Source organism: Oncorhynchus mykiss, chromosome 10 (genome assembly GCF_013265735.2).
Source record: "Oncorhynchus mykiss isolate Arlee chromosome 10, USDA_OmykA_1.1, whole genome shotgun sequence".
In the NCBI taxonomy this organism is placed as follows: Eukaryota; Metazoa; Chordata; class Actinopteri; order Salmoniformes; family Salmonidae; genus Oncorhynchus; species Oncorhynchus mykiss.
Genome location: NC_048574.1, coordinates 31,834,103 through 31,850,907, shown reverse-complemented (window position 1 = coordinate 31,850,907; position 16,805 = coordinate 31,834,103). Strand labels below are relative to the sequence as shown.

Here is a 16,805-nt window from a genome sequence, read left to right as displayed (position 1 = left end):
TATGCATATAGTGTATTTACAGATCATGAATTTATTTGTGACTTTTGTGACTCACAGATTATGGTTTAATTGTGAAATATTTTTACATATTTACGGATTATGTTTTTATTTACAAAATACTTTAATATATTCACAGATCCTAGTTTTATTTGTGAGTTATGCTGAATTTACACACGGATCGTGGTAGACATACAGAATAAAGAAACAAATCTCACTACATAATCCCGGTACTGAGTTAATGTGAGTTCAGGTGTAGCGGCGAATGTAATATCTAACAGCCTATGTGTTTGTAGATCGACTAAGGTGACTGAAGCTGCAACAACCCATGTATTAATGACTGGAATCATTTTTGCTTGTTTTTTTCTGTTCTCTATTTTCTGTTCTCCAGAAATGCAGTAAACGATCTTCCAGATATTCCCAAGCTGCCTACGTCCCTGGCTGTGAGCCTGTTTGCTGCACTGTGTGTGCAGCCCTGCCATTATAGTACAGTACAGTACAGTCAAACATGCTGTCATTGTCCGCTCAAAGCCAGAGTACTGCTCAACCCCCCTGCTGTGTGTGTGGTGTGCAACAAAATCATGGTTGGTTCCAAAATGAAAAATGTCAGGAGCAATAAACTAAGTTCACATACCTGGACCCACAATTTGCAGTTTGTGGCTGTGCACATCCATTTTCAACACCGACAATACCCTGCTTATCTGTGCTCTTCATTTCAGCACGGAGCAATATATCAAAAGCTGTTACAAACATTTCTGTATTTTTTTCGTTTCTGCTTACAATATCGGGTCAGTGCCAGCCACATACAGAAAACATTCACCTGGCTGTGAGGTGTGTTCCACGATAGAAACAGAAAACCACCTCCGAGTGCTGTGAATTCCTCTGCAACCTATACCTCATCTCCTCTCCTTTCTTTTCCTCTTAAAAAAACATTTATACTCTCCTTTCCTATACAAACTATACAGTGCCTTGCGAAAGTATTCGGGCCGCTTGAACTTTGCGACCTTTTGCCACATTTCAGGCTTCAAACATAAAGATATAAAACTGTATTTTTTTGTGAAGAATCAACAACAAGTGGGACACAATCATGAAGTGGAATGCCATTTATTGGATATTTCAAACTTTTTTAACAAATCAAAACTGAAAAATTGGGCGTGCAAAATTATTCAGCCCCCTTAAGTTAATACTTTGTAGCGCCACCTTTTGCTGCGATTACAGCTGTAAGTCGCTTGGGGTATGTCTCTATCAGTTTTGCACATCGAGAGACTGACATTTTTTCCCATTCCTCCTTGCAAAACAGCTCGAGCTCAGTGAGGTTGGATGGAGAGCATTTGTGAACAGCAGTTTTCAGTTCTTTCCACAGATTCTCGATTGGATTCAGGTCTGGACTTTGACTTGGCCATTCTAACACCTGGATATGTTTATTTTTGAACCATTCCATTGTAGATTTTGCTTTATGTTTTGGATCATTGTCTTGTTGGAAGACAAATCTCCGTCCCAGTCTCAGGTCTTTTGCAGACTCCATCAGGTTTTCTTCCAGAATGGTCCTGTATTTGGCTCCATCCATCTTCCCATCAATTTTAACCATCTTCCCTGTCCCTGCTGAAGAAAAGCAGGCCCAAACCATGATGCTGCCACCACCATGTTTGACAGTGGGGATGGTGTGTTCAGGGTGATGAGCTGTGTTGCTTTTACGCCAAACATAACGTTTTGCATTGTTGCCAAAAAGTTCAATTTTGGTTTCATCTGACCAGAGCACCTTCTTCCACATGTTTGGTGTGTCTCCCAGGTGGCTTGTGGCAAACTTTAAACAACACTTTTTATGGATATCTTTAAGAAATGGCTTTCTTCTTGCCACTCTTCCATAAAGGCCAGATTTGTGCAATGTACGACTGATTGTTGTCCTATGGACAGAGTCTCCCACCTCAGCTGTAGATCTCTGCAGTTTATCCAGAGTGATCATGGGCCTCTTGGCTGCATCTCTGATCAGTCTTCTCCTTGTATGAGCTGAAAGTTTAGAGGGACGGCCAGGTCTTGGTAGATTTGCAGTGGTCTGATACTCTTTCCATTTCAATATTATCGCTTGCACAGTGGTCCTTGGGATGTTTAAAGCTTGGGAAATCTTTTTGTATCCAAATCCGGCTTTAAACTTCTTTACAACAGTATCTCGGACCTGCCTGGTGTGTTCCTTGTTCTTCATGATGCTCTCTGCGCTTTTAACGGACCTCTGAGACTATCACAGTGCAGGTGCATTTATACGGAGACTTGATTACACACAGGTGGATTGTATTTATCATCATTAGTCATTTAGGTCAACATTGGATCATTCAGAGATCATTACTGAACTTCTGGAGAGAGTTGCTGCACTGAAAGTAAAGGGGCTGAATAATTTTGCACGCCCAATTTTTCAGTTTTTAATTTGTTAAAAAAGTTTGAAATATCCAATAAATGTTGTTCCACTTCATGATTGTGTCCCACTTGTTGTTGATTCTTCACAAAAAAATACAGTTTTATATCTTTATGTTTGAAGCCTGAAATGTGGCAAAAGGTCGCAAAGTTCAAGGGGGCCGAATACTTTCGCAAGGCACTGTATCTGCTATCCTCACAACTATCTCAGCTCTCATCTCCAAACTACTCTGAAAAAATATATAAATGCAACATGCAACAATTTCAAAGAATTGAGTGATTTACAGTTCATATAAGGAAATCAGTAAATTGAAATAAATGCATTAGGCCTTAATCTATGTATTTCACATGACTGGAAATACATGACTGTTGGTCACAGATACCTTAAAAAAGGTTGGGGTGTGGATCAGTGCGACACATCTCCTTTGCATAGAGTTGATCAGGCTGTTGATTGTGGCCTGTGGAATGTTGTCCAATTCTTCTTCAATGGCTGTGCGAAGTTGCTGGATATTGGCGGGAACTGGAACATGATGTTGTACACGTCGATCTAGAGCATCCTAACATGCTCAATGGGTGACATCCAGGCTACTGGGACATTTTCAGCTTCCAGGAATTCTGTACAGATCCTTGCAAAATGGGGCCGTGCATTATCATGCTGAAACATGAGGTGATGGCGGCGGATGAATGGCATGACAATGGGCCTCAGGATCTCGTCAAGGTATCTCTGTGCATTCAAATTGCCATTGATAAAATGCAATTGTGTTCGCTGTCCGTAGCTTATGCGTGACCATACCATATCCCCACCGCCACCATTGGGCACTCTGTTCACAACTTTGACATCAGCAAACCGCTAGCCAACACAAAGCCATTCACGCTGTCTGCCATCTGCCCGGTACAGTTGAAACTGGGATTCATCCGTGAAGAGCACAATTCTCCAGCGAGTCAGTGGCCATCAAAGGTGAGCATTTGCCCACTGAAGTCGGGTTACAACACTGAATAGCAGTCAAATCAAGACCCTGGTGAGGACGACAAGCACACAGAAACCTAATACGGTTTCTGACAGTTTGGGCAAAAATTCTCTGATTGTGCAAACCCACAGTTTCATCAGCTGTCCGGGTGGCTGGTCCCAAGACAATCCCGCAGGTGAAGAAGCTGGATGTGGAGGTCCTGGGCTGGCTTTGTTACACGTGGTCTGTGGTTGTGAGGACGGTTGGACGTACTGCCAAATTCTCTAAAACAACTTTGGAAGCGGCTTATGGCAGAGAAATAAACATTAAATTCTCTGGCAACAGCTCTGGTGGACATTCCCTGCAGTCAGCATACCAATTACACGGTCTCTCAAAACTTGAGACATCTGTGGCATTGTGCTGTGTGACAAAAGGGCACATTTTTAGAGTGAAATGCTCACTAACAGGGATGTAAACAAAATTTATGAGCTATAAGCTTTTTGTGCATATGGAACATTTCTGGGATCTTTAATTTCAGCTCATGAAACATGAGACCAACACTTTACATGTTATGTTTATATTGTTGTTCAGTGTATCTCTGCTACGCTCTCCTATCCGCTCAAAAACTATCTCTGCTCTACTCTCTTCTTCACTTCTCTTTTTCCCTCCTCTCCCTTCCTATCTAGATGTGTGTACAAATCACCAGCAGTCTAATAGCAGTTAATTTCCCCTGTCTACTGCCCAGCCTAACTAACTCATGTAGAATTAAACCTTGAGATGAACGAACCAGGAGTCTCCACATTACAACATAACCTTGCAGGAGGGCAATTCCTTAACAGTTATTTATAGGCCTTTGGAGCGGTGAAAAGATAATATGTCTGCTGTAGAATAATTCTGGGAGGAGAAGGAGATTGTCTTCATTCCGTTTAAAGGATAATGGAGGCCACAGAGGGTTGAGACGATGGTGTTCTTAAACATTTTGCATACAGTGCCTATAAAAAGTCTAAAACCCCTTTCAAAATGTTCACCTTTTGTTCTAACCCATTGATCTACAAATCCTACCCCACAACTTCCAAGTAAAAAAAAAAGTAATTCTAAAAAGTAACACAATAACAAGACTATATACAGGGGGCACCGGTACTGAGTCAGTGTGCAGGGGTACAGGCTAGTTGAGGTAATCTGTACTTGTAGGTGGGGGCGAAGTGACTATGCATAGGTAACAAACAAACAGCGAGTAGCAGCAGTGTACAAGAGGGGGGGTCAATGTAAATTGTCCGGTGGCAATTTTTATGAATTGTTCAGCAGTTTAATGGCTTGGGGATAGAAGCTGTTGAGGAGCCTTTTGGTCCTAGACTTGGCGCTCCGGTACCGCTTGCCGTGCGGTAGCAGAGAAAACAGTCTATAACTTGGGTGACTGGAGTCTCTTACAATTTTATGGGCTTTCCTCTGACACCGCCTATTATATAGGTCCTGGATGGCATGAAGCTTGGCCCCAGTGATGTACTGGGCCGTAGGCACTACCCTCAGTAGCACCTTACGGTCAGATGCAGAGCAGTTGCCATACCAGGCGGTGATGCAACCGGTCAGGATGCTCTAGACCTTTTGAGGATCTGGGGACCCATGCCAAATCTTTTCAGTCTCCTGAGGGGGAAAAGGTTTTGTCGTGCCCTCTTCACAACTGTCTTGGTATGTTTGGACCATGATAGTTCGTTGGTGATGTGGACAGCAAGGAACGTGAAACTCTCGACCCGCTCCCCTACAGCCCCATCGATGTTAATGGGGGCCTGGTTCAGCCTGCATTTTCCTGTAGTCCACGATCAGCTCCTTTGTCTTGCTCACATTGAGGGAGAGGTTGTTACATGATACTTTGGTTGGATAAGTGTCCACTCCCCTTGTAATAGCAATCCTAAATTAGCTCAGGTGTAACCAATCACCTTCAAAATCATGGTGATTATATGGCTAGATGATACATTGTCCTTCTCTCAGCACATATCAAAGCTGCAGGCTAAAGTTAAATCTAGATTTGGTTTCCTCTATTGTAATCGCTCCTCTTTCACCCCAGCTGCCAAACTAACCCTGATTCAGATGACCATCCTACCAATGCTAGACTACAGAGACATAATTTATATATCGGCAGGTAAGGGTGCTCTCGAGTGGCTAGATGTTCTTTACCATTCGGCCATCAGATTTGCCACCAATGCTCCTTATAGGACACATCAATGAACTCTATACTCCTCTGTAAACTGGTCATCTCTGTACACCCGTCGCAAGACCCACTGGTTGATGCTTATTTATAAAACTCTTAGGACTCATCCCCTCAAAGATATCTACTGCAGCCCTCATCCTCAACATACAACACCCATTCTGCCAGTCACATTCTGTTAAATGTACCCAAAGCACACACATCCCTGGGTCGCTCGTCTTTTCAGTTCACTGCAGCTAGTGACTGGAACGAGCTGCAACAAACACTCAAACTGGACAGTTTTATCTCAATCTCTTCATTCAAAGACTCAATCATGGACACTTACTGACAGCTGTGGCTGCATTGTTGTCTCTACCTTCTTTCCCGTTGTGCTGTTGTCTGTGCCCAATAATGTTTGTACCATGTTTTGTTGCTACCATGTTGTGTTGTTTTTTAAATATTTTAACTTTACTTAACTAGGCAAGTCAGTTAAGAATAAATTCTTATTTACAATGACAGCCTACCAGGAAACAGTGGGTTAACAGCCTTGTTCAGGGGCAGAACAACATATTTTTACCTTGTCAGCACGGGGATTCGGTCCAACACTAACCACCTGCCGCGCCATGTGTTGCTGCCTTGCAATGTTGTCGTCTTAGGTCTTTCTTTATGTAGAAATGTGTTGTCTCTCTTGTTGTGATGTGTGTTTGGCCTATATTTATATATACATTTTTTTATCCCAGCCCCCGTCCCCGTAGGAGGCCTCTTGCCTTTTGGTAGGCCGTCATTGTAAATAAGAATTTGTTCTTAACTGACTTGCCTAGTTAAATAAAGGTTAAATAAAAAATAAAGGTTCCCTCTGCCGGGTACTGAATTGCAAAGCAAACACTCAACCATGAGCACCAAGGAGCTTTCAAAAACACTTTTGTAAAGAAGCATAGTCCAATATTGCCAAATCTATATGAGCAAAGTTTGTAGAGGCCTATCCCAACAGACTCACAGCTGTAATGGCTGCAAAAGGTGCTTTCACCAAGTATTAACTCAGGGGGGTGATCATCATCATCAACATGTATTTTGACCTTGTCTTTAGCAGGAGGATTGACTAGACTAGAGGGCATCCTTTCCATGGATGATGACAATGCCAACACCCTTTGCCCTTCACCACTGACTGAAGCAGCTGTACTGTGGTGCCAGCCAACAGAGAGAGTGTGAGTGTGTGTGTGTGTGTGTGTGTGTGTGTGTGTGTGTGTGTGTGTGTGTGTGTGAGTGAGTGAGTGAGTGAGTGAGTGAGTGAGTACCCATGTCTCCTATAAGCCCCATGCTCTAATGGCAGCTGCTGTCCCCCTAATCAGTGGCTGCTCCCAGGGCCATGGGCAGGGAGGGCAGACGAGAGTCCTTCAGTCCTGGCCCTAAACACCACTTTGTGTTCCTCTCACTTGTCACAGAGTTTGTTGTCATAGCTCACCTGACTAACACACACACTCGGAGCCAATAACACCCATCTGCCAAGTAGACTAAGCACAAACAAATACACACAAATGCGCGTGCACACACAAATGCATGCGCATGCACACACACATGCCCTCGAACCAGTCACCTCTTCTCCCATGCAACTGTAAGTGCCAGACAACCTTGAGAGTGGCAGGTGGCACCATCTGTCTATTATACAGTACATTGGCCCCGGGGCACATAGCTCCAGTATGTGTGAAGGTATCTCTTCACCTACTGCAGGCCCTTACAGAGTGTCAGTATCTCAGATCGCCAAGTCTAATAAATATTGACACACGTCTACCAAATAAAACAGTGTCTGTGACAGGTAGACTTTTGACAGAATTGACACACAGACAGCACAAAAATGGACCACTATATACCAACTTTACAGCCCCTAAACTGTTACTTGATCAAACTTTAGGTGTGTATGTAATCACTTCCCTGTGTAGTTTCTCTATGGGTTCAGTAAAGCCAGGGGGGGTAGAGCTCACATGATTAACAGCCGCTGAAGAATGACCTCTCTCCTGCTGGGATGACACAGACTAATGACAACCTTTGCTCTCCTCCCATCACACAGGGCAGTGTGTGTGTGTGTGTGTGTGTGTGTGTGTGTGTGTGTGTGTGTGTGTGTGTGTGTGTGTGTGTGTGTGTGTGTGTGTGTGTGTGTGTGTGTGTGTGTGTGTGTGTGTGTACAATAGAGCACCAGTCGTCTCGTTGGGAGGAGGGGGATAGTCAGTTCAGAGGAGGGGGTTAAAGAAGGGGATTAAAGTCAGTTCAGAGGAGGGGGGTTAAGTCAGTTCAGAGGAGGGGGGTAAAGTCAGTTCAGAGGAGGGGGATAAAGTCAGTTCAGAGGAGGGGGGTGAAGTCAGTCCAGAGAAGGGGGTTAAAGGGGGGTTAAGTCAGTTCAGAGGAGGGGGGTAAAATCAGTTCAGAGGAGGGGGTATAAAGTCAGTTCAAGGAGGGGGTAAGGCCGGTTCAGAGGATGGGGGTTAAGTCAGTTCAGAGGATGGGGGTTAAGTCAGTTCAGAGGAGGGGGGTTAAGTCAGTTCAGAGGAGGGGAGTAAAGTCAGTTCAGAGGAGGGGAGTAAAGTCAGTTCAGAAATCTCTAGCCTTAATACAACGTAATTACATATACTGAAAAAGGAACATCTGTCTACAGACCTTAATGTAACATGAATTAACTCATATCTGGGATGATATCAGAAACCAAGCCAAGCACCCCCTCTAATTATAAGACACAATTAGAGAATCCATTTGAGTTTCTCCTAAATCAGTTGGAATGGAATGTAACATTGTATTTTTCTTTTTACAAACCTGCTATCGAGGTGTTTACAGCCTGCAACAGATTCTGCAGTACTGTAGCGTATTATCCTCTATCTGTTTGAAATCAGGGCAATCTAGATGTAAATCACTCTCCAATCAAAAACCTGATCATTCAATCCCTTCTTCATCCTTATCAAACACATAGTATGACTGATAATTCCACCGGCTCTCATGACCAAAGTGAAAGACAGAAGACTGAACACACACTCAAACAGTTCCTCTTCTACATTCAAGATGATAAAACTAAACGGGTGCTTCCATCCACCATTGCAGTGTGCAGACAAAACCCAATATGCCAACCTGAGAGCCCAAACGCTAGCCTGGTCTCAACTCCGCAATACCAGATCTGGGACCAGGCTACCAAAAATGCTGCTTGAGGAGAGGTGGAACTGAGTGGAGAGGAGATAGTGTAGTGTGTAACAAGTAATAAACAGTGTACTGACTGGCCTGTGTTTCTTCTGCAGGCTGTTCTTGTTCTTCTTCTTGCCGTTGGTCTGAGGAGCCAGGCGTGGGTTGTTGTTCTCCTGGTCAGAATGCTGGTGATGGTTGCTATGGTTGTTGTGGTGGTTGTTAAGGTGGTTGTTGTGGGCTTTGCGGGAGTCCAGGCTGAATCCGTTCGGGACCCTGGGGGGCTTCTTCTTGTGCAGGGGGCCCGCCTGGTTCTCCTTATGGTTCTCCTGGTTCTCCCTGCACTCCTGGGGCTTCATGGACAGGTCCTTCTGGAGAGGAACAGGAAAGAGGTCAATTTTAGAATAAGGCTGTAACGTAACAAAATGTGGAAAACGTCAAGGGGTCTGAATTCTTTCCGAAGGCACTGTATATTCTGTAAAGAAAGAGGAGAGAAGAGGGGAGGTGAACACTCCGTTACACTGAAACAAAGTAGTTCAGGGTCAAGTCTTTCAAGCGACAGAGAGCGGAGAATAGACCGATAGCGAGGTCTTTATTTGACCATTTGAAAAAGACAACTACAGCCACAAAAGTACAGTGCAGGGGAGAGATGACAACTATACTGAAACAAATAAAGTATTTATTAACATCTTGTCGCTGGAGCGTACCAAAAGCAATTACATTCATTTAAATACATAATCCTGACAAAATAAGCCTCCTACACCTGATAAAGAGAGCTCATTACGATGATCACGAAAGCTAGGCTTAAAAATAGATAACAAATTCACATTTACAAATGCCAGTTAGGAAGTAGCTATTGTATCTGTGTTCTCCATTGAGCAGTACTAAGAGAGACTGTTCTTCTCCCCTACAGAGGCCCACTGTGGGTCATTAAGCACTAACGACACATTACACTTAAACATATTGTCACAGGAGAGTCTCATAGGCTAAGGATAGGAGAGCACCACACTGCCTGTTAGAGCACGGCTGAGGATTAGGACACTCACACACACAGCAAATTGGCCAGTGTTACCTAGTGTTTATTTTTCAGTGTAGCATTTATATAGCTGATTCAGGAGCAAAATGACATCTGTAAGTGTTAAATTAACACTCATTGGTGTAAAATAACTCCAGTGCTGGTGTTAATAACCAGGGTTGAACCAAAATCACGCCCATCATTATCATATTTCCCAGCATGCTCTATTGCAGGTTGATTTTTAGAATTGTTTGTTTCAATATCTATGTTTTTACATTGATTGATTAATTAATATTATACTACTCAAATATAAATAACATACATTTTTCTAAACTAATCCAATCTATTACTTGGACTTATTCCACCCATTACCGAAATGGTTATTTTCCAGACTAGATGCTTTAGTTAGTTTCATATCTTAGGCTTCCCAACCCTGTCATTCTGAATTCAAGTTGCGGGTGAATAAAATTCCAAATGTTAGATATCCCCACTCTGGCTGGATTCCATTAGGAATTACACATCACTTTGCAAGCCAGCATAATGTTACTTGTAGGCCTAATGTGGCCTGTAAACCATGAGTTTTAGGCCACTGTATTAATGGTAAAACTAGGCCCTCAAAATAAGGCCTTATGAAAGATGGTATTGTCTTAAAGAATTTAATATGAATGAAAAACATAATCACTTAGGATCTTACTTGGTGAAGGCCACGAGACTGGAAATGAATGAATGCAACAACCATGTCTCTGTCACTAACAAATACAGTCATTGAAGTTCACCCTGTCAACACTCCCACACCCCCTGGTAAAACACTGAGCAGTTACACCTACACTATACTCCAATAACCAAACAAACCAATAAACCAGCCCTCACATCTCCTGTATTGTGTGCTATTTTCCAACCAGATGGGGTTATACGGTTCAGAGGAGGGGGGGTTAAGTCAGTTCAGAGGAGCGGGGTTAAGTCAGTTCAGGTCAGTTCAGAGGAGGGGGTAAAGTCAGTTCAGAGGAGGGGGTAAAGTCAGTTCAGAGGAGTGGGTAAAGTCAGTTCAGAGTAGGGGGTAAAGTCAGTTCAGGTCAGTTCAGAGGAGTGGGTAAAGTCAGTTCAGAGGAGCGGGGTTAAGTCAGTTCAGGTCAGTTCAGAGGAAGGGGGGGTTAAGTCAGTTCAGAGAAGTGGGGTTAAGTCAGTTCAGGTCAGTTCAGAGGAGTGGGTAAAGTCAGATCAGGTCAGTTCAGAGGAGGGGGGGTTAAGTCAGTTCAGAGGAGCGGGGTTAAGTCAGTTCAGGTCAGTTCAGAGGAGCGGGGTTAAGTCAGTTCAGGTCAGTTCAGAGGAGCGGGGTTAAGTCAGTTCAGGTCAGTTCAGAGGAGTGGGTAAAGTCAGTTCAGAGGAGCGGGGTTAAGTCAGTTCAGGTCAGTTCAGAGGAGGGGGTAAAGTCAGTTCAGGTCAGTTCAGAGGAGTGGGTAAAGTCAGTTCAGAGGAGCGGGGTTAAGTCAGTTCAGGTCAGTTCAGAGGAGGGGGTAAAGTCAGTTCAGGTCAGTTCAGAGGAGGGGGGGTTAAGTCAGTTCAGAGGAGTGGGGTTAAGTCAGTTCAGGTCAGTTCAGAGGAGTGGGTAACGTCAGTTCAGAGGAGCGGGGTTAAGTCAGTTCAGGTCAGTTCAGAGGAGGGGGTAAAGTCAGTTCAGGTCAGTTCAGAGGAGGGGGGGTTAAGTCAGTTCAGAGGAGGGGGGGTTAAGTCAGTTCAGGTCAGTTCAGAGGAGGGGGTAAAGTCAGTTCAGGTCAGTTCAGAGGAGGGGGGGTTAAGTCAGTTCAGAGGAGTGGGGTTAAGTCAGTTCAGAGGAGCGGGGTTAAGTCAGTTCAGAGGAGTGGGGTTAAGTCAGTTCAGAGGAGTGGGGTTAAGTCAGTTCAGGTCAGTTCAGAGGAGTGGGTAAAGTCAGTTCAGGTCAGTTCAGAGGAGGGGGGGTTAAGTCAGTTCAGGTCAGTTCAGAGGAGTGGGGTTAAGTCAGTTCAGGTCAGTTCAGAGGAGGGGGTAAAGTCAGTTCAGGTCAGTTCAGAGGAGGGGGGGTTAAGTCAGTTCAGTGGAGTGGGGTTAAGTCAGTTCAGAGGAGTGGGGTTAAGTCAGTTCAGAGGAGTGGGGTTAAGTCAGTTCAGAGGAGTGGGGTTAAGTCAGTTCAGTGGAGGGGGGGTTAAGTCAGTTCAGAGGAGTGGGGTTAAGTCAGTTCAGTGGAGGGGGGGTTAAGTCAGTTCAGTGGAGGGGGGGTTAAGTCAGTTCAGAGGAGTGGGGTTAAGTCAGTTCAGAGGAGTGGGGTTAAGTCAGTTCAGAGGAGTGGGGTTAAGTCAGTTCAGAGGAGGGGGGGTTAAGTCAGTTCAGAGGAGTGGGGTTAAGTCAGTTCAGTGGAGGGGGGGTTAAGTCAGTTCAGTGGAGGGGGGGTTAAGTCAGTTCAGTGGAGGGGGGGTTAAGTCAGTTCAGAGGAGTGGGGTTAAGTCAGTTCAGAGGAGTGGGGTTAAGTCAGTTCAGAGGAGTGGGGTTAAGTCAGTTCAGAGGAGGGGGGGTTAAGTCAGTTCAGAGGAGTGGGGTTAAGTCAGTTCAGTGGAGGGGGGGTTAAGTCAGTTCAGTGGAGGGGGGGTTAAGTCAGTTCAGTGGAGGGGGGGTTAAGTCAGTTCAGAGGAGTGGGGTTAAGTCAGTTCAGAGGAGTGGGGTTAAGTCAGTTCAGAGGAGTGGGGTTAAGTCAGTTCAGAGGAGTGGGGTTAAGTCAGTTCAGAGGAGTGGGTAAAGTCAGTTCAGAGGAGCGGGGTTAAGTCAGTTCAGGTCAGTTCAGAGGAGGGGGGGTTAAGTCAGTTCAGAGGAGTGGGGTTAAGTCAGTTCAGTGTTCCTCCATAACCATAAGGCAATTTGGTCCTCAAAAATCTCTAGCCTTAATACAACGTAATTGCATATATTGAAAAAGGAACATCTGTCTACAGACCGTAATGTAACATGAATTAACTCATATCTGGGATGAGATCAGAAACGAAGCCAACCAGTCCCTCTAATGATAAGACACAATTAGAGAATCCATTTGAGTTTCTCCTAATTCAGTTGGAATGGAATGTAAAATCGTATTTTCCAACAAGATTGGGTTATACAGTTTGACTGGGGGATCAATATAACAACTAATCTGCCACAAAGAGGCTGTGTAGTGTACTGTTCTGGAGCCATCCAAGCTAAACTTATGGAACAAATCAATTATATTATCTGTAAGGGGACTCATTTAGTTCCAGGCTTGTAGTAGCAGCAGGAGGAGCCACTCGTAATACGGTCCAATAAAGAGTGAGTGGGGCAGCGATGATGACACTTCAGTGTGGCGATCCAGTCGCAGAGCCAACAGACAGACATTATAAACTGTCAACTCAAGTGACAGAGTTCCAGAATGGGTAGGTTGATGAGGATAATGGGTTTGGTGGGAGTGTTGGCTCTGATTCGCTGAACCATTACCTTTACAACAAAGCCTACTTTCCCTCACAGAAAAACAAACAAATGCTGCATGCATCAACTAATCGTGTTCTCCTTTGTCTTCCACTCTCATCCAACACAAATAACACAACAAGACATGCATTGTCATTGTTAGTGTGATGTGTGGTTCTAAGCCTCTTACTATAATCTGTGGTATTTTTTTTTAAAGACTATCAGTTGTGCATGTTCTTTTAAAGATGGAATCCGCAGCCTCCCGTGTGGCGCAGCGGTCCAAGACACTCCATCGCAGTGCTAGAGGCATCACTACAGACCCGGGTTTGATCCAAGGCTGGGTCGCAGCCGGCCGCGACCGGGATGTCCCATGAGGCGGCACACAATTGGCCCAGCGTAGCCCGGGTTAGGGGAGGGTTTGGCCGGCTGGGATCTCCTTATCCCATCGTACTCTAGTGACTCCTTGTGCCAGACGGGCACAGTGCATGCTGACTTTGGTCGCCAGCTGTACGGTGTTTCCTCTGACACATTGGTGCGGCTGGCTTCCGGGTTAAGCGAGCAGTGTATCAAGAAGCAGTGCGGCTTGACCGGGTTGTGTTTTGGAGGACGCATGGCCCTCGACCTTCGCCTCTCCCGAGTCCGTACCGAAGTTGCAGAAATGGAAAAAGACTAACTACTAATTGGATATCACAAAATTGGGGATAAAAAGGGTTAAAAAATACAAAAACATTAAGTAAAATAGGGAATTCGCTGTAAGGGAGCAAGTGCCACTGTCCGCTCCACAACCGTTATTATTTTGTTGATGAAGAGGGGGTGAGGAGCACTGCCCAACGCAGGATATAGTGTCAGAGGGGGAAAAGCAGTTTCACCATTCAAAATTCCAGCTTTAACAATGGCAGGACAAATTCCAGGATCCAGATCATATGCCAGGTTTAAGAACATATCATATGATGTCAGCACAAATCAGTTTTCATGCTCAGACTTCACAACGTGTTTCACTCCTATGAAGGGCTGAGATACATGTGAAATAGAAAAGACTATACATTGCCAGTTGAGGATTGGAAATGTTTGGGAGAAAAATGAAAAGCAAATGGTTGGCTAGCCTAATGCTTGAGTCTGGAGTAAAACAGTTTTAGGAGGGAAAACACTTCTTCCTAGCTGTCAAACTAGCTGTTAACTTCAAACAAATTCTGTTGAACAAGTCTCCCAGTATAAAATTGTGAATGTGGATTTGTAGTGCTTTTTCCTCCTGCTGTAAAATAGGACCATTGTCACGTTCGCTGTCTTCAAACTCCCCGTCATAAATGAGCCAAGGCGCAGCGCGCATGTAATTCCACATCTTTTAATCCAAGTGAAACCTTCACAAAAACAGGTAAACAGAGAACCACCGTGCCGCAACCTTGACTCACAGAACATAAATAACATAGGTGGGAAAAAGGCTGCCTAAGTATGATTCCCAATCAGAGACAACGATAGACAGCTGCCTCTGATTGGGAACCACACATGCCAAAAACAAAGAAATAGAAAATATAGAATGCCCGCCCAAATCACACCCTGACCTAACCAAATAGAGAAATAAAACGGCTCTCTAAGGTCAGGGTGTGACACCCATTGCTGATAGTAAAGACGGAATTATAAACTTCCAGTCACCTTTAAACTTGTGTTAACTTCAGTATCTCCATATAAATCACACATTTTGCCCTGACCTTCTCTCCACTCCTCAACTTAAAAACATATCTCTCTCTCTGGAACAAAACCAAGCACGTGTTTGATTATATCTGTTCTGTTCTTCTGACTGCGACTCCCCTTGGAAAACCATCAAACAGAATCAGAGGTTTCAGAAGGCTCAACTTGACAGAACACAATGAAGTAGTTAAACCCGCCAGGCAGAAAAGGCAGTTTGTCTGGGGCCAAGCAATAGTATAAGTGTGCTGCGTGTTCATTGGTGAGTGTGTGTGAGTGTGTGTGTGTATGTGATCACCCAGACACAGTGGAGGCCTGCTTAACTAATCAAGCTCCACTCAGATCTGTGCTGGGAGCAGGTTCAGATATCATTGCACCATACACCAACCCACAACGCTAAACACAGAGAAGCTATCCAGATAGCACTGAACCATACAGCATCCACCACGTGAAACAGAGAAGCTGTCCAGATATCACTGAATCATACAGCATCCACCACACTAAACAACAGTGAGTGTGAGTGATCCTAGAAATAGAATGAATCCATATTGGAAAATGATGCAGCACATGACAAAAACAGAAGATGACTACTGTATAAGAATATATGTTAATTCGGCAAAAGCAGAAGATGACTACTGTAGAAGAATTGATGTTAATAAGGCTTAAAAAGTAGAATCCCTTATGAGCAATGCTACTTGCGATGCAATATTATTTTTAGTTCAATTAATTTGGATTGTTCAACATATTGTTATTCACCCTTCATGGAAAGGCCTCGACTAAATCAGCAGACATGTCTCTAATAACAGTACTATGAATAAAAGTCAACCAAATACACCAGCCATTTCACCTCACAGTATCCATCTCTCTGCTGCCTAGAGAGTGAGAGAGGGTAAAGAAACTTTCCATCCCAGCCGTGGTGAATCAGGAGGAGAAGAAAGTAAGTGGGCACTTCATGGCTATGCTCTGCCTTTACCAACTGCATGACTCAAATACACTCAAACAAAAATCTAAAACACATGCTTCCCATATTTCATGAGCAGAAATAAAAATTCCCAGAAATGTTCCATATGCACAAAAGGCTTATTTCTCAGACATGTTGTACACAAATTTGTTTACATCCCTGTTAGTAAACATAATCCATCCACCTGACAGGTGTGGCATACTAAGAAGCTTATTAAATAGCATGATCACTACACAGGTGCACCTTGTTTTGGGGACAATAAAATGCCACTAAAAATATGCAGCTTTGCCACACAATACAATTCTACAGATGTCTCAAGTTTTGAGGAAGCGTGCAATTGGCATGCCGACTACAGAATGTCCACCAGAGCTGTTGCCAGAGAATTTAATGTTAATTTCTCTACCATAAGCCGCCTCCAATGTCGCTTTAGAGAATTTGGCAGTACGTCCAACCGGCCTCACAACTGTAGACCATATGTAACCATGCCAGCCCAGGACCTCCACATCCAGCTTCTTCACCTGCGGGATCGTCTGAGACCAGACACCCGGACAGCTGATGAAACTGGGTTTGCCAAACCGGAGAATTCCTGCACAAACTGTCAGAAACCGTCTCAGGGAAGCTCATCTGCGTCGTCGTCGTCCTCACCAGGGTCTTGACCTGACTGCAGCTCAGCGTCGTAACCGACTTCAGTGGGCAAATGTTCACCTTCGATGGCCACTGGCACACTGGAAAAGTGTGCTCTTCACGGATTAATCCCTGTTTCAACTGTACCGGGCAGATGGCCGATAGTGTGTATGGCATTGTGTGGTTGAGCGGTTTGTGAACAGAGGACCCATTAAGCACGTTTGGAATGCTCTGGATCGACCTGTACGACAACGTGTTCCAGTTCCCGCCAATATCCATCAACTTCACACAGCCATTGAAGAGGAGTGGGACAACATTCCACAGTCCACAACCAACAGCCTGAACATCTCAATGTGAAGGAGATGTGTCGTGCTGCATGAAGCAAATGGTGGT

General features: G+C 44.4%; 1 protein-coding gene across 10 annotated transcripts in view; it reads right to left on the bottom strand.

The window, feature by feature from the left end:
- Window positions 1–16,805, bottom strand: part of LOC110533651 (activator of transcription and developmental regulator AUTS2) — a 484,459-nt gene that overhangs the window by 378,140 nt on the left and 89,514 nt on the right. For all 10 annotated transcript variants that reach the window (XM_021618068.2, XM_021618070.2, XM_036990070.1 and 7 more), the window contains one exon: window positions 8,787–9,062. In XM_021618068.2, the coding sequence (XP_021473743.2) occupies window positions 8,787–9,062 (276 nt within the window). The remainder of the gene's footprint in view (window positions 1–8,786; window positions 9,063–16,805) is intronic.